Source organism: Gadus macrocephalus, chromosome 8, assembly GCF_031168955.1.
Source record: "Gadus macrocephalus chromosome 8, ASM3116895v1".
NCBI lineage: Eukaryota > Metazoa > Chordata > Actinopteri > Gadiformes > Gadidae > Gadus > Gadus macrocephalus.
This window is the reverse complement of record NC_082389.1, coordinates 9,666,745-9,685,603: the sequence shown is the minus strand read 5'-3', so window position 1 is coordinate 9,685,603 and position 18,859 is coordinate 9,666,745. Positions and strand designations below refer to the sequence as shown.

Genomic DNA, 18,859 nt, shown 5'->3' with positions numbered 1-18,859 from the left:
CCCTGATCCCTACCTACAGGCCTCCTGGAGCCAGATGAACTCTAACCTCTACCTGAATGACATCAAGCATCAAGAACAATTTCACCGGCTCAGGATAAAAGCGCTTGCTAAATAACATGAGGAAACAAAACAATAATAAAAAAGTAATGAATGAAAGTTCTGAACTATCTAGTATCATTTGCACCAATCGATCAATAATCAACCCCTAACCCCTCCCTCCCCTGTTGATCTGATCGGTGAGGTGGTTCTGCTCTGCCGTCCACCTGAGGAGACGTCGTTCAATTATTCACCTGAGACTCTGTTTACACGCCGCTGCTCGTCCAATCAGACTCAGGACACGCCAGCCTCCCGTCCAATCAGCCGTGGCCTTGGACTCCCGTTGCCACGGTAGCGCGACACCGTGACCTCTAGTCACGGGGTCGTAGCATGAACCCACAGAGCCCTGCGGCCCTCGGTGTGTGTGAGCCTTTGATGCGCCCCATGTTTGTACTTACGCTTGCGTGTGTGCGACTGCGTGTGTGCGTGTGTGAATGGACTGCATTCTTATCACACTTTTCTAACCAGCAGCCACTCAAAGCGCTTTACAATACTGCCTCACATTCACCCATTCATACAAACATTCACACACCAACAGCGGTGTCAACCATGCAAGGCGTCAGCCAGCTCGTCGGGAGCAGTCAGGGTGAGGCGTCTTGCTCAGGGACACCTCGAGACTCGAAATAGCAACCTTGCGGTTACCAGCCAACCCGCTCTAACTCCTGAGCCACGGCCCGCCTGTGTGTGTGCGTGTGCGTGTGTGTGTTTTTTAAATTGCTTTCTGTCCTCTCACAGGCTTTAGAGTTAATCAGTCTCTCTCTATCTCCAGCGTGACCCAATATTACACAAAACTCTCACCAACCCATCAAAACATCTCCTCCATCACCACCTCCACCCTCTCCTCCACCCTCTCCTCCGCCCTCTCCTCCGCCCTCTCCTCCGCCCTCTCCTCCGCCCTCTCCTCCGCCCTCTCCTCCACCCTCTCCTCCGCCCTCTCCTCCACCCTCTCCTCCACCCTCTCCTCCACCCTCTCCTCCACCCTCTCCTCCTCGTCGCTGTTTCTCTCAGACTGAGTCCCCCCACGGTCTGGTCCAGCATCCCCCCTCCCTACAGGGCCAGAACCCCGGCCAGAATCTCAGGAAACCAGTGGCCTTGGGGGGAGAAATGAGGGAGAACTGAGCGAGAACGGGCGGCTGACCCAGGCCAGAGCGACCCGCCCCCGCCCACAACAATGCTCCTTCTCACGGGGAACCGGCCTATCAGATCTACCGTAGGTTCCAGGGCGAGGGTGGAACGCCGTTTAAATAACCACAGACCTGGGTGGGTCTGGTCCTGGAAAACACAGTGAACCACCAGACCTATGGAGCTCCACCAGAGGTCCAGCGGCCTCGGTGTTCAGGGCATAGGAGGAGACCCACCAGACCAGACCTCTCCCCCAGGTCCTGGTCTCCAGTGGTCTCTGTGTTCAGGGAACAGACGGAGGACCACCAGACCAGACCTCTCCCCCAGGTCCTGGTCTCCAGTGGTCTCTGTGTTCAGGGAACAGACGGAGGACCACCAGACCAGACCTCTCCCCCAGGTCCTGGTCTCCAGTGGTCTCTGTGTTCAGGGAACAGACGGAGGACCACCAGACCAGACCTCTCCCCCAGGTCCTGGTCTCCAGTGGTCTCTGTGTTCAGGGAACAGACGGAGGACCACCAGACCAGACCTCTCCCCCAGGTCCTGGTCTCCAGTGGTCTCTGTGTTCAGGGAACAGACGGAGGACCACCAGACCAGACCTCTCCCCCAGGTCCTGGTCTCCAGTGGTCTCTGTGTTCAGGGAACAGACGGAGGACCACCAGACCAGACCTCTCCCCCAGGTCCTGGTCTCCAGTGGTCTCTGTGTTCAGGGAACAGACGGAGGACCACCAGACCAGACCTCTCCCCCAGGTCCTGAAGCCCACGGTCTCTGTGTGTGTCCACGGTACAGAAGTGGATGCTAGGTGTGATGTGCGGCCCGTGCCGTGTGTTCCCGGTGTGAGGTGTGTCTCTGTGGTGTGAATCACTCGTGCCTGTGCAGGCCGGACGGAGGAGGAGGAGGAGTTGATGGAGGAGAAGGGAGAGGAAGAGAAGGAGTTGATGGAGGAGGAATGTTAGAGGAGTAGGTACAGCAGAAGTGAAGTCCTAAAGAACTGCTGAGTCTGCATGTTGACTCCATTAAACTTTAATGATGCATGCTGAACTGCACGAGGCGTATCTAGGTATATTTAGCCTTTTCCTTCCCCATTTGTATTTTTATCTTGATTGAATGCTGGCATCTACAGCGGGTTGAATTCCTTCACGTACGTTTGTTCTTTGAAAACGAGCGTTTCTTATACCAACCGAAACATCTTCCACACACACACACACACACACACACACACACACACACACACACACACACACACACACACACACACACACACACACACACACACACACACACACACACACACACACACACACACACACACACACACACACACACACACACACACACACACACACACACACACCATTGTCTGATGTCCAGTCTGAAGCTGTGATCTTCCCAGGCTGGCTACTATTTAACCCGGGCTGAAGGCCGTTTCGATACGGGGTAAACACACAGAGAACAGGGCCTGTAGTGGGGACCGGCCCGTCCTTCTGGAACATGAGACCACCAGGGCTACATTCCTGGGTTCTAGAACTCATACCGCTGCTGTTATCCTGACTCTGACGTTAAAACACTTCAGAGAACACTGCACGGGTAAAACTGTTATTTTTTAGTTTTTGTACAAGAGAATATTTGACCGAACCATTTTAATTTTAGAATAAATCCGGTGTGGGAGGAACCTGTCACCAGAGCTATAAGAGTCAGGTGCTAACGCGGTTAGCTGGTTAATGCTAGCAGTCTTTAACCTTCATCTGCCTGGCCGTCGCAGATGACCAGCGTTTGTTCCTCCGTTTGATTCAAAAGGCATTCATTAAAAGAACCACGGCCCAACCAGGACCCCAGGAGACAGCAGACTCTGCGTCAAGAAGACCCTTCGAGGCATTCGGGATAAGGGTGGAAATCCACAGAACCGGATTTGTAAACAAACTTCGATAAACGGTGACACAAAACGGTGAGAGTCCAGAACTTCTAGAACAACCTAGAACACTTCCAGCCCGGCAGCTCTCAATCTCATCAACACACACTGATAACACCTTATCAGCCCTAATGGCCCCAGCCCTCTAATCCTGCACTGATAAACAGCATTAGACAGCGTCATTCCTCCCCTTAGCACCGGGGGCAGTGCAGCGCAGCTCCACCCAGACCGGCCTGTCGGTCGCTTGGTTTACAGTTATATTAGAGTAACCTGCATTAGAAAGGACCAATCTAATCTAATCCAGCCAAGGTATCAACAGCAGCTCAGTAGAGTGTGTTTATCTTGATCTACGAGTGCTTTGTCAACGGTCGTAACCTTTCTGGGGGCCTTTACAGGGTTCAGTTATAAACTCCTACCACCACCTTGTTTAATACCACGAATTAAACAATACAGTCCTCAAGTTCTTCTGGAGCTGATTGGTTTATTTTTAGGTTATGGAGAGCAGAACATTCATGAGGGAAGACCTCAGAAGACTGCTTGAGTCATACAATATTTTCCAGGTTTGGTTACGTCAGCACAAAATACAACAAACGCTGTTATTTAAAACATTAACCAGGTTATGGGGTTATATTTGCGCTTTTACTTTGAAATGGTCAGGAGAAAAGTCCACAGAAACTACTCAGGCCTGGTCTTGACCTCCAGCTGAGACATGACCTTCCCAGATGAGCACATGACGGGAGGAGCGTGAGGAAGAAAAAGGGCGGCTTAACATTTCCACAGGAACAAAGAACCCAGCTGTGCTGTACTGGTCCAAATAGTCTACAATCTCCGGTGCTTTGGCCTGCAGCTCCCCCTAGGGGCGTGGAGGAGGGCGGCACATTAAAGCTCCTTTCATTTAACAGACAGACAGACAGACAGACAGACAGACAGACAGACAGACAGACAGACAGAGATACCATGGATCTTGAGAAAGAGAGGAGGCCTAATAACAGATAATGATGTGTTAAAGGAGTCCCCACTTTACACCACCCATTACTTTCTGAACTTCAAGCGTTTATAAAAGTGGCCCAAGTCACATGACCACTTAACATGGCCCCCGAAGCAAGCATCAGCACATAGCATTACAGCCTAGCATCACCACGCAGCATGAACCCCTAGCATCACCATGTAGCATTACAACCTGGTGGCACCTCTCTGACACGACTAAACCTGCAAGTTTAACTGCTGAAGGCTATGTCAGTCAGCCATTGTTTACTTGCAGAGCTTCTGCATGTGCATGTCCCTCACACAACACGCGTCACCACAGGGTGCGCGGCCGTGTGGTGTGTGTGCGTCCTGGTGTTATGAACACGGAAACACGATCCCTGCGTCTCCCGTCACCGACGGCCTCATCCATTATGGGCACGGCGGTAGGGGGGCACTGTCGGTTCAGCACACCGGGTCGCCCCAACACCAGATTAATTTCTCGGTACTGTTTAATGGGACGATTATTGTCCCATATTCACGCAACGCAAGGGGGTTACGGACCCCTTACGCCCTTGCGGACCCTCCTTGCGTCCACCACAAGGGCCTGACGTGCGCCTCCCAAAAATTTTAACCTTCCGTCAAGGCGACGCAGAAGCAAGGGCTGTGATTGGTCTGCTTACTAAAACCCGGCACAGAACCAAAACAGGTTCACGACTGCGTCGCGAACGCAGGGGTCATTGCGTTGCGTCGACGTGGAAACATAATCAGCCCTTAACCCCTACCTGCTCCTTAATGACCCGTCTCTGTACTGTCTTACCCCTACCTGCTCCTTAATGACCTCTCTCTGTACTGTCTAACCCCTACCTGCTCCTTAATGACCTGTCTCTGTACTGTCTAACCCCTACCTGCTCCTTAATGACCTCTCTCTGTACTGTCTAACCCCTACCTGCTCCTTAATGACCTGTCTCTGTACTGTCTAACCCCAACCTGCTCCTTAATGAGCTGTGTCTGAGCTGTCTAACCCCAACCTGCTCCTGGATGCATGACAATAAAAAACAAATCACTGTACACCTCTTCAACACACCTGGGATAAAAGTGTTGACAGAGCAGTGTTCAGGTGCCCAGGTGTGTGAGAGGGAGGGGGGGGGGGGGGGGTCTGACAAATGGCCTGACAAAGGTCTGACAAATGGCTTGAATGAAAGATGGGCCGATCGTCAGTGATGGAAAACATCCTGAAGATTTCAACACTGCGAACCACATCAACATCAGGGTTCATCTGCTTCCTGTTCGGTTTATGGTGGGAGGCAGTTCCGAATGAATGAACAACCCGTTTCAGAATTTCCTTTGAAGTTAACAGAATACACAACTGTTACGGTGTCTAACAAACATATAATCAGCAGCCTTTGGACAACCCAACATAAAGACAGACGACAGGGTTTTGGGGGAAAACAATGCTTTATGATTGACAATGATCGTAAGGTTTCGTACAAGTGAAACCAGTAACAGCAACCAAAAAAAACCCTGTCGGCAGAAAAGGCCTAGTTGATTACCACATAACAGAAAGGGAAAAATGCAAAGGAAAAACCTCACGCTAACTGCCTTGGAGGTTCAGCTTATCGAACTTCCGTGCCCGACAGCGGACAAAATAAAACAGTGGAAGCTATATAGCTATGATATTTTTAACAGAATTGACAAAAGGTACAAGTGTGCCAGCGTCTGTGCTCAGATGAGAGAGAGAGAGAGCCACCATCTTCCACTTGGCTTTATATGTGTGGGGGCGTCGCCAACAATCAGGGCGAGCCAACCAGCAACCTGCAGCCACAAGGCTCCGCCTCCAGGAGGTGATTGAAATGATTGAGTTCAGGAGGCAAAAGCAAGACATTAGTGCAAAGCAAACAAAAAACAGCACAAGACCCCGCTCTACCACGTAACAACAACAGAGAAAGACAGTTTCTGATCTCCCCTCTCTGTCAGTGTGTTTGTGAGACAGAGAGTGTGTTCTGTGTGTCGGCTAACACACCGTGCTACAGAACTTCGTCTGACTGAACAAGCAGCCGCAGGACGGACGATGTGCGGCAGGACAGACACAGGCTGGAATAAGATCACGCTTGTACAAGCTTTTCATGTTTCATTTTCCAAAGACAACACCCAACACCCGACACCCACAGCCGCTGGACGCTACACCCGGATGTTTTTACAGAGATCCCCGTCGCTCAGACCCTGCTTAACCCCCCGCCTGTTGACAGAGCTGGAACCAACATAATGTCTCACTGGCCCATTCCGTATCAGAGACCCAAGACACACTTGTTCAGAGTTCACCTAGACTCTGCATAGCCTCCCCCCCGTTACGCACTTATTGTGTGTTGTATGTCCTGGCACTTAAATGTAGTACTTATCATCATGTAGAATCGTATCCTAGCTGTCTTTGTTGTGTACGGGGAATGGGTTAACCTAGTGAATTTTAGTGCTCGGGACTTGGTTCTATTGACTTCTTTACTTTACCGGCGACAGCCATATATTGTTCCTCCTTCTCCTCACAAATGTTATAACTGTAAGTTGCTTTGGATAAAAGCGTTTGCTAAATGCCCTGAATGTAAATGTAATCTAACTGTTCCAACTCTGAATCAGTAAAAGCCGATGCTGCAGAACTTCGGATTAGAAAGTCTATCGACGTCGTCCTCCGCATACTGATTTGAATCGATCCGATTTCCAGAAAACATCCCAGACAAAGTCAGCATCTGGAAGGCAGAGGCAGACTGGTTCTGCCTCCTCCCTAGGTCTCCTCCTCCACCCTTCAGCTGGCTTTACCCTCGCTCTGTAGAAAGTGGAGGCTTCCCATTTGTTCGGTGACAAGCTGCCACAATAAAAGACACCAGATCCCAAGGTGCACCTCACCCCTTCCCAGAGAGCTGTCACTGCCACCTCCAGACGGCAGGACGTCCTGTCTGTCATCAGAGGACCCGGGAGGCGGGAACAAGTCTGAACACGCTCAAGGACCGGTGTGAACTGGATCCACCAAGCCCTCAGTCCTGGGGCTAAGGCCCACCTGATGACACAAGTATATAGATCCAGATAGCATGGAACTACAAGGTAAAGTTGTGGTATAGTGTCATAGAAATTGAGACTAGAAGGTGTAGATGTACAGTTTGTACACCGTATAGGTCTAGCATAGATAGATAAGTACTTCATTAATACCAGACAGGACATTTGGGAGTTGAAGATGATATAGAGGCAAATGGTATATATCTGGATGATATAGAGAGTATAGCTATCGCAGAGCGGCCGGTGCAAAAAGGAGATTTTACCAGATTCTGGATACTGTGTCTCCCAACATCAAGAACCAACATGTCAGGCGCACACACACCAGTGAGTCACTCATCCCAGTGTTCAAGCAGCAGGAAGCCACACACACACACACACACACACACACACACACACACACACACACACACACACACACACACACACACACACACACACACACACACACACACACACACACACACACACACACACACACACACACACACACACCACGTTGTGCGTCATTAGCATGTTATAAGTGGGATGGAGCTATGTCAACTCATGCTACTGCAGGCAGACAGACAGACGGACAGAAACAGAGACCAACAGGCAGGCTAACAGTCAGACAGACAAAAACAGAGACACAGGAACACAAACAGACAGGTGGACAGACACCTGGGACGCTAACGCATGAAGACCGACAGACAGAAGCATACACAGACATAAACTGAAACAGACAGACAAAGAAACAGACAGGCAAGCAGGCAGACAGAAAAACACAGACAGACATCCAAGCGGACAGTGAGACGGACAGGGAGCCATGGAGAGACAGGCAGAGAAACAGGGCCCTGACTCTAGCGGCTACGGTAGACCACATGCTAGGGCCTGTTAGCTCTGATCTATAGCTGGGGTGGAGGAGCTAAGACTTGGAGGGTGGTCTTCTGGTGAGCTCCGTGTTCCTCTAGAGAGCGTGAGCATCAGAAGGCCGTTCTTGAAGGGGTCTGTCCGTGTAGATGATAAACGCCGGCAGCATGCAGAGTGCTCCAGGTCATGCGTTAGTATTAGCTCGCTAACGCTTCACACGCGACAATAGAGACCTCAGACTGCTGGTTGCTATAACACCGGACCGACCAAGGGGGGAACCAGTGGTGTCACCACACACACCTACAGGGTCTAATTAAAGACTGCACGGAGAGAACACACACACACACACACACACACACACACACACACACACACACACACCTGTCCGGCCGTGACACAACACTAACACTAACCCAGACTCGACCACTAATCCCCCCACTGATAATATCTCTCCTCACACTCACCACAACACCCCAAGACCAGAGGACTCATACACGCTGAACACAACACAGGTTAATCATACTTTTGTTTGGGAATGAATCGAGTTATAAAATATACTAAATGGGTGTATTCTACCACCAGCTCAGGAGAAGCAGGTAAGAATATCAAAAGGTAAACTAACAGAGCAATATGCTGATCAGTGAGGACATATCCTACCTCAAGACGTACTCTAGTAATCCCAGACAGGACCTGTCTGGGATCTGACACTAACAACCTTAGAGGCACACGACTGTAACCATGGACCCAGGAGAGACCTCTCAGCCGGAGAGGAGAGGAGGTATGTAAATGTGGGTCAGACGTGGGGTGAGCGAGGGGCCAAAGCCAGGGCCACAGTGTGGACCCAGAGACCGCCCCCCCCCCACCAGCCTCTACAGGAGCCGGTGTTCATCAGTCACAGCCCGGCGGGCCGCGCTATCTTTAGAACACAAAGCCTCATCAGCCAAAGTAGTGCACCCATTTTTAAAGGGACATCCGACGTGATTAAACCATGTCACAAGTCGTCACTCACTCTGCGCTCCTCTTTCCCCTTCCCTCTCCTCTCCTCTTTCCCCTTCCCTCTCCTCTCCTCCTCTGTCCACTCTCTCTCCCCTCTCTCTCTCCACTGCCCTCTCTCTCTCCCCTCTCTCCACTGCCCTCTCTCCTTCCCTCTCGCCTTTATCCTCTTCTCTCTCCCCAACAAGGAAAACCCGGCCAGAGAGAGAGAGTGCCTGCTCACTCATTATAGAAGATCAGTAGATAAGAGCTCATCAAGTCCCCAGAGAAGGTCTGCTGTCACATGACACACGATAGAGACAGGAATCAGAGAATACAAATGACTATATATATTAAACTGAACACTGCTACTGTTTGACCCTAATGAAGAAAGTGGATTCATGAAAGCAATATTAATGAAACTCATCCCATGTTTTCTTCAAACATCGCCCACACATTGTTTGGCGTCTTTTCTTAAAATATTAATATCAAATCACAAAGGAAATATCACGACATCTTGAGAACCAGTTCGTAATCCCTTATTAAAAGCCCTCTGTGCTGCTGGGTTGACGCTCATATCAGCACTGCCAATCTATTTGAGATGTTATGACATCTGATATGATGCATGATATTATTATACTGGGTCGTTCCGCCCAGCCACAAGAACTTTCCTACCCCACCCTTCTTCAGAGATACAGTCTGAACATCCAGTGATATGGCTGGTTTAAAGCATTCTAAAAGGCTTCTTAAACGCTTTCTAAAAAGGCTTCTTAACCTCCCGCTGGATGGTCCTTGTATTTCTGACATTGTTCGTCTGAATGGAGATCCAGGAACAACATTCCTGCTCCAGGATACCGACTGGGTTAATGTATTGATCTTTGATGCTCCAGGGTGCGGACCGGGATAATGTATTGATCCTTGATACTTCAGGCTACGCTTTGGGATAATGTATTGATCCCTGATGCTCCGGGGCTGTGGTCGATATCAGCCGTGGTGATACTGCTGAGCAGGCCTCCAAGGACCCTGTGGTGTCTGCACCTCTTACCGCTGACGGGGGAACCATCACAAGCTTGTTATTGTGTTGTTGTTGTTGTTGTTGTTGTTGTTGTCTATAGAAGACCATGCTAAAAGGGACATGCTGGTCTGATCCAACTTTACTTCAAATCCTCAGTCCTTGGGCTATGGCCCACCTGACGACATAAATATAGATCCAGATAGCATAGCTACAAGGTTAAAGTTGTGGTATAGTGTCATAGAAATTGAGACTAGAAGTTGTAGATGTACACCGTTTAGGTCTAGATAGCATAGATAGATAAGTACTTCATTAATACCCGACAGGACATTTGGGAGTTGAAGATGGTATAGAGGCAAATAGTATAGATCTGGATGATATCGAGCACAACCGGGCATATCGCTAGATCACTCTCTCCCCCTCTCTTGCACCAAAACCCATGTAACCCTAGCCCATCTAGCTAGCCCTAGCCCATCTAGCTAGCCCTAGCCCATCTAGCTAGCCCTAGCTTATCTATCTAGCCCTAACCCTAGCCCATCTATCTAGCCCCAACCCCATCCTACCAAGCCAGCCCTAACCCCAGCCTCTCTAGCTAGCCTAGCACTAGCTTAGCCCCTTTGCCCCTGAGTGGGGGATCCCCAGCCACACCAGAGGAAGGAGCTGTAGGAGGAATACCAACGAGGAGAACAGTCTCTGGTCTGTTCGCCGGCCACGCCGGAGCTCCACAATAGCTGTATACATTCTGGCTCAGAGGAAAACTACTTGAAAACAAGACTATGGTGTATTATTCAGGGCTCAAAACCAACGATTCGTGTTCATGTTGTTGTTGATTAAGTGGAGGCCTGATGTGACTATCTCTTCACCAGCAGTGGAACAGCGGTTAGCTGTCTCACACCTTAGCACCACAGCATGCAGCCACAGACTGACATCCATCCAGATCAATATTCCACCCTTTGTAAGAAGATGGAACATAATTCACGTGGCCCTCTAGGAAGGTGCAGGATGACCACCAGCTGGCATCCAACAGACAAACATTCACATTTACTTTCAGGGCATTGAGCAGACGCGTTTAACCAAAGCGACTTTCAATAAGTAAATTTGTCAAAAGAAAGAGAAAAAACAATATCTATGTTGGTACAGTAAGGATGTTGATAGAACCAAGTGCCAAGCACCAACAATCGCTAGGTTAACCCATTCCCTGTATTAGGGCCCGACCGATTTATCGGCCTGCCGATTTAATCGGCCGATTATAGCCTTTTTGAAAATAATCGGCATCGGCCAAAAAGACGCCGATTACAACCGATTTTATTTTATTTTTTTTATAAATGTTATTGCGATTAGTATCCTGCAGATTGCGCTCCTACTCGCCTTGCTAACTAACAACTTTAGCTGGAGTAAAAAAGGAGATTGAATTTTACCGTGCAACATGAAAGCACGCTCGCTCAGGCAGCTGCGCGCTCACCTCACCAATGTACACAAGACGCGTTGTTTGAGCATGTTGTGCCTGTTTTTCTTTAGGTCCCAGGCCATGTTAATTTGTTATACTGTAGACTCTAACGGTGAGACCATACTGCTCAGCACGCACGTGTTAGTCACTGCTCACGAGCGCAGCACATTGGGAGTTATTTATTTATTTTACATTTTACATTACACTCATTTTTGACTGTAAATGTATTCTAAAACACTCAAAGGTTATGCATTCAATTCACATATTCGTCAAAAGTGTTTAAAGTATATTTAAGGTATCAAAAACTACGTTTTATATATATATATATATATTTTTTTTTTTTAATCGGCCGATTAAATCGTAATCGTAATTTTTCTCTGAAAATAATCGGCATCGGCACTCAAAAATCACCTACCCTGTATACAACAAAGATAGCTAGGATAAGATGCTACACAGTAGTTAGGATAAGATGCTACACAGTGCTCAGTACTAAAGATAGTTAGGATAAGATGCTACACAATTCTCAGTACTATTTTCAACATAAAAATATGTTTTGGGGTGGTTCAGGACTTAAATAAATGGACAGAATTTAACAACAACTACAACTGTATGCTTTCCCAGCATGCAGGACGGCCCAACAGTAGAGTTACACAACACCACCCTCAGGGGACATGTGGAGTATATAACCCACTTCATCCTCTGGATGTTTCAAAGGGAATGGAACATCCAGAGGCCAATGGACATAAAGAAAACCTAAATATACAGAGACGGCTTTACATCGTATAGATAGATAAACAGTATACACACACAGAGAAACAGCGAGAGAACTATAGTGAAACATGGAGACGGCAGAGACAGAAACCGTTGGACAATTTCCCTTCCCTCCATCTCCTCTTTGCTGCTCAGTTTACATTGAGCCCAGCTCTGTTTACTGGAGCCGGGCCTACAGCTAAACAGACTGGGCCCCCCCCACCTCAAGAACATATAAACACCTCCTCTCTACACCGCGCTGCTCAGCGCTGGCTGTTGGGGACCTCCGGAGTCCCAAGGAACGTCGACAAGTGGTCCTCATTGTCAGACATTAACCCCACCCCCAAAGCGACATCACAAGTGGGAGGGTCCGCCCAGATGTGCGGGGGATAGTTAAATTGCACAGTCCACAAAATCGGATCTGTCAGGCCTTATAATACTGGCATCAGATCTAGCAAAGAACAAACAACACGGTTGGAATGTCATTCAACTGTTTCTTTGAGCTTTAACAGCCAGCAACTAGCTAGCTGGATCACAGCTAGTTGGCTAGTTTACGCAGGCCCGTTCATGACGCCCTTCTTGCCATGCAACATGTGTCCCAGCTCCATGCACATCGTCAGGGTTGCCCACTCTCTGTGCCAGGGTCCTGGTCATCAGTTTAGCACCTCAACCACTGAGACCAGCTGTCCGGAAGAGCTACAATTAAGACCAGAAGAAGCCGGCCAAGCTCTCAGCGGGCAGGCAGGGCACCCTGCTGGACCGCTGTTGGCATGGCGAGACGTCCAAACCTTCCTTCAGTGTTTCTGTTGCATAATTACAACATCCGTGGCCGTCTGCCCAGTTTGTGACAACATGGCCCGCAACGGTTCGACACTGCATATGTTAATCAAACGTGAGGCATCAATAGCTTATGCTAATGAGACGTGTTTATTAAACCCAGTATGCGGCGTCTAAGGTAGCGCTAATTTAATATGCTAATCAATATGTTGTCAATGGTTTAGGCTAACAGCGTTTTGAATATCAATAGGGAATGGTATTACTACACTGATTTTTAAGACCATACTAGCTAGCTTTTAAAAATAACATCTACACAGACTGGTTTGCGAGCACTCAGTGACAGCCAGGCTCTCTGAATGAGATCCAGCTCAACTGGAGCAGGGCCGAGTCCACGGGGAGGCCTGGGGTGGCCCCCTCCCCGCCAAAAAATAACTGGATTGACAACCCTGAGTGCACATCTTTTAAATGTGACATTCAAATAATAGGAGTTCCCTCAGTAAACATTCTCTGCATCGCTTTACATAGCTGGGTGCTGCTGTCTGGTAGTGTATGTGTAAAAGGTATTTGTCACTGACAAGTCAAAGATGTCTGCGGAGGTCTTATCAGCCGTAGCAGGGTTTAAGTTCTTGCTTAGGGCCACTGATCCCAGTAAAGCATGGACCCAAAAAGGCTCTCACGGTTGACCCAGTCTGTGACCAGTGCTGTCGGCCCCAATGCTCCTCAAGTACTCTTGTTAGATTAAGACTCCTGCCCCTGCCCTTGGGCAAGGCATTCGACCTGGATCTGTTCTGCAGGCGCTGGCTACAGAGATGCCTTCAAAGAGGAATTTAGTTAGTTGTGTTTGACAGTGGGTCGCATTGTTGTCCAGGCAGGACAATCATCGCTAGGACAACACCCGTATACCATTATTAAAAAGAGAGATTAAAAAGAGAGCGATTCCGGTTTCTCCCAGTCATCTGTCATCGCCGTGGCTACAGCCACAACACGTCACCTTTCACAATAACGACTCCTTTGCTCCAGTGTCACATAGCACAATAAAAGCGTCTTTGTCCTCTGCATTTTCTTGGATGCCTTGCCGCTCTCAGGGGTCAAGTACGGGGGTCAAACAGTGTAGCAGTAAGGGGGTTAGACTCCCAGAGAGAAGAAACCCAAGTCTACCTCCCCCACCTGGGGACATTCTAGAGCAAGATGCTGAGCCTGTCCAGTTTTGGACACATGAACTGACGATATAGTTCACCTAGACCCTTCACCCCTCTTATACACTTATTGTATGTTGTACGTCCTTGCACTTAAAAATAGTACTTGCATCGTGTAGCATCTTATCCTAGCTATCTTTGTTGTATACGTGGAATGGGTTAACCTCGCGATTGTTAGTGCTTGGCACTTTGCTCTATGAAAATCCTTACTGTACCGACAGCGATATATTGTTTTTTGGCTTCTTCAGATGTGTGTCACCTGGACCTGGAACGGGGCAGCATGCTAGCCAACATACCTCTCGCCGACAGCTACCTATCCAGCTAACTCTTTTGCATGGAGATCCTATTTGTGGCAATGCCAAACGTCTCCCAGCTCAATACACTTTGTCTGGGCGGACCCTGGGTCTGCCGGGCCAGGCAGCACATGGGATACCCTGATGAGGCCCGTCCCGCCACAGCTGATGTGTCTGCGCTCTGAGTTCTAACATATAATCACTACTCTCTAGTCATTGATCAGACGCTTTCACCCCAAGCGACCCACGGTGAAGGAGTCTCTTCAACGTCTGTCATTCTGGAAGAGGTAAGGCCTCCTGCTCAATGATGCAGACAGATAGACTGGGGTTCAAACCCAGAACCTTTTGGCTGAGAGTCATAAGTCCAGATGTTTGCGTCCAATCATTCAGTATGAACATAGATACACCTTAGTAATAATATGTTGTAATATCTAATATGATAAAATAATGATGCATTCTTTATCCCAGGACGAGACGTGGCAGTACACTCTTCCTGCACCACCATAACACACAACCCAACACACAGGAAAACAAACAACGTCCGCTGATGAACAACAATGAACATAGCTGAGAATATCAGAGAGCCAGTGTGCTGTGCATGCTTCCACTGTGTAGATAATTAACCGATGTGTGTGTGTGTGTGTGTGTGTGTGTGTGTGTGTGTGTGTGTGTGTGTGTGTGTGTGTGTGTGTGTGTGTGTGTGTGTGTATGTTACAGCTAAGGTTTTTCCCACTTCTCGCCTTGTCATTCCTGAGTTCTGCCTCAGCTCGGTATTTGTTTGGCATTCCTGGGGGGGGGTGACCACACCGATACCAGCACGGTATCGGAGCTCCTCATCACCATCCCCGGCGGGAACACTGCTTACGTCTTCCTGTCAGACGCCAGCTGATCTCCCAGCTCCTCCGCTTCCTGTGGAAGTCCGGACGGACATGAGACGCCCTCCTGTTGTACACACGGCGGCTAACACCACGCTGAGTCACGACCAGCGGTGTCGCCTTACTGCCTGCTCCAAGAAGGTGGAGCAGGGACATGCTAACCTGCCATCCCTAACCACCCTGCTACACTAACCTGTCAGTCCCAACCACCAATGCTAAGCTATCCTAGCAACCACCCATCTGACCGGCTAAGCTAGCATCCCTCCCTCATCACCCAACTGAGCTCACCTAGCATCCCCAAACGCCCGGCTAAGCCTGATTAGCATTCCCAACCTGCTAACCTAGCACCTCCAAAACACCCAGCAATGCTAGCCTAGAATCTCCAACTTATCAGCTGAGATAACCTTGCATCTCCAAACAACCAGCTATGCTTCTATAGCATCCCAACACATTAAGCTAAGCTCACCTAGCATCTATGATGTAAGATGAGATAACATCACTCACCATGGGCCAATTTTCCGAGCCTACGAGCCAGCCACACATACTGGTTGGCTAACCTGCATAACATGGGAATACGCTCCCATGTTGTGGGAGTACAGCTCCCCATGGACTAAGTAGTAGGCGAAAGAACTGGGTTAGCATACTATGTTGCCAGGCAAACCTGTACTATTCCTGGGATTATGCTGATTACAAGTCACTAGTTGCTCCTGTAGGACTGGATGCTGCCCTACTGGGACGGCCACATTGTTCAAACTGAGAGAGAACCCTTTTGGAAAGAGAAAACCCCCGAGTTCTTGTATGGTTGGTTCACACTGCTTACTGAGGCCTGGGAGACGGGTGTTTTCCTAGGGTCATCTCACCCCTGTCAGTTTGAAGTACCTACCCTGTGTAAGATCAACAGCTAGGTCTTTAAAGGACACCTACAACTTATGATCTGACCATCGCCTGTCCAAAATAATTTCTAACTGATTAGTGAGTTAGAGGAATGGTTCAGCTCCCGCTGGTCATCATATAAATATGTGTTAGGAGGATTTCTGATCATTTATGCCTGTACACATGATCTGCAAGATGAGGATCTTACAATATAAGACCCCTGAGGTGTGGACGTCCCTAGCACGTCTTTTCTTCACAGACTCCAGAGAAGATTTGAAGAATTTTCCTCAGCTGCCTCGGGGATAAGAGCCGGACCGGCCCACTGCAGTATCCCATCCCGCCTCCAGGGCCTATTGTCCGGCCAAGGAGCACAACACAGCCAGTAGTTTAAAACAACAACCGCCATTAAAGTTTGAACTTCCATTTGACTATGTGGAGAGCCTTCGATGGTCAGGCTTTTGTTTTAAACCATCATCGATAACACAACCGGGGGTATTTTTCTACTTCCACCGCACTACACCTTCTTGGAAATGGCGAACAACTCCTCGACTCATGAGCTCCTTACTGGTGGACCAGGAGTACCCTTTGTGTTGCTGGTTCTCCAGACGCATGTAGTCTCAGAGAGCCCAACAGACCAGAGACCTACTGGTTATGAGCTCTGGGATCGGTCAGCACACACACATCCATCCCCCATTCCTCGTCCTGGGACCCAAACCGTCCCGGGACCCGGGGCTACCTCTAGGCGCTAACAGGCTAACGGGGGTCCCCGACTTCAGGGACCTCCGCCGGGTCTCAGACCAGGTCTACTGTAACTGGGGGGTCTACTGTAGCAGGGGGGCTTTGGGACTTTAGTAGAAGTAAAAGGACCACCATTGTCCCAGCCGGGTAGTGCCTGTAGCTCTGAGCGGTAAACAAACACACTTTTCCCCCGTATCGGATGATCCCAGACCGAATGGGACCGGGTGAACTACCGCCGGGTCCATGCCCTCCTCCTCCGGGCCAGAACAACACAGTGCTCCCCACGGAGCGGTCTGTGTGCGATGAAACAACCACACACATCTCCTCCTCTCTCTCTCTGTCTCTCCCCCTCTTAAGTTTGCGCCATGTTGCCCTCGGATGTCGCAACAGTGTTTCCATGTTTCCAGCGTCGCTCCAGCAGCCTAAACAAAAGCCGCAGAAGCCCCGGAGGGTCTCCGGGTCGGGTCTTACCTTGGCGATAGCCTTCTTGTACCTCATGACCGCCTGCTGGATCAGCGTGTGGACCTTAATGTTCCCATCCCCGCACGGCACGACCACCCGGGTCCGGCCGAAACACACCGTCACTTTCATGCTTCAGGATCCGAGTTCTGTGGCCCGGGATCGGAGTGGCACCGAGGAGGAGGAGGGCTCCGACGGAAAGAACAACAGGGACATGAATCTAATCCTCCGGGTTCGTATTCCTGTACAGCCCTCGAGAAGACCCGCCGCTAGAGCCCGAAGTGGTGGTCTTCCCCCCCGGACGACATTGTTGTGTGTTGTTTGGAGAGCCTTCGGTTTCAAGACCACCTGTTTAGCCGCTCTGTGGCTCCGTAGCCCGGCCTGCCTCTTGGCTCAGCTAAAGCCTGCGGGGGGTCAGGGGGAGGAGGCTGGGAGCTCGACTGGGACTCCCCGCTGTGGCCGACTTTGGTAATGTTTGGCGCGCAGGGATCAGATCCTCCATGCGTGGACTGGTCGATGAGGCTAAACGCCGAATGAAATCAAGTGATGTAAAATGGATTGTGGTGTCGGATGCACGGCGCACTGTAGCCGTGTGTGTGCGTGTGTGTGTGTACAGCATTTGAGGGAACATAGGCCTGCTTAAGTTGCAAGCAAACTCGCAGGATATCACTTTAAATTTGTTTTGTTTTAAGTGTAGATAACGTGATCACAGTAATAATAAATTAATAATATAAGGAGTAGGGATGATGACAAGATTATGACGACTCTTCTAATAATACGATTAGGAGAGGTCTGATGGAAAATAATAAAATAAATGAAATATAATATTATTATATTTGATATTATTAATGGGCTATTTTTGGCTTGTAGTGGTGTAATAACATAATTCATCTATCTATCTATACATATTTATGTATATATAATATGTAATAATATAATTATTACATTAGGCACCTCTTAATAACAACATTAAAAGTAACATTTCACTTTATTGGCCAAGAGTTTGATTATTTATGAGCCGATATCACTGGAGGTCTGGACCATCTAGGGACCACTGAGGTCTGGACCAACTAGGAGACCATTGAGGTCTGGACCATCTAGGGACCACTGAGGTCTGGACCATCTAGGAGGAGACCACTGAGGTCTGGACCAGGCAGAGGAGGTTGATGAACGAAGGGTGGAAGCTGTTTCCTCCTGCAGAAGATATAGAGCTGGGTGGGGAGGGGGGAGGGAGGGAGAAGGGGAGAGAGTCTCCTCTCAAGTCCTGGGTGTGCTCATCAAAGATGATCTCACCTGGTCCAGGACTTTATTCCCTTTTTCAAATGCTCTGGGACACAGCGAGTGCTTTATCTACTTGGTAGTTTGCTAGTCTGGCCATATGTTAGCTATTTCTGACCCTGTTGTGACTCTTTTTTTAACATATATTATAGATATATATATATACACATATATACACATACATATATATATATATATATATAAATTATT

At 49.0% G+C, this 18,859-nt stretch overlaps 1 protein-coding gene across 1 annotated transcript in view; it reads right to left on the bottom strand.

Moving 5' to 3' along the window:
* Window positions 1-17,844, bottom strand: part of LOC132462919 (partitioning defective 3 homolog) — a 20,510-nt gene extending 2,666 nt beyond the window's left edge. Inside the window, exon 1 of the mRNA XM_060058700.1 lies at window positions 17,384-17,844. Coding sequence (XP_059914683.1) covers window positions 17,384-17,503 — 120 coding nt within the window. The 5' untranslated portion in view covers window positions 17,504-17,844. The remainder of the gene's footprint in view (window positions 1-17,383) is intronic.
* Window positions 17,845-18,859: the final 1,015 nt, after the last annotated feature.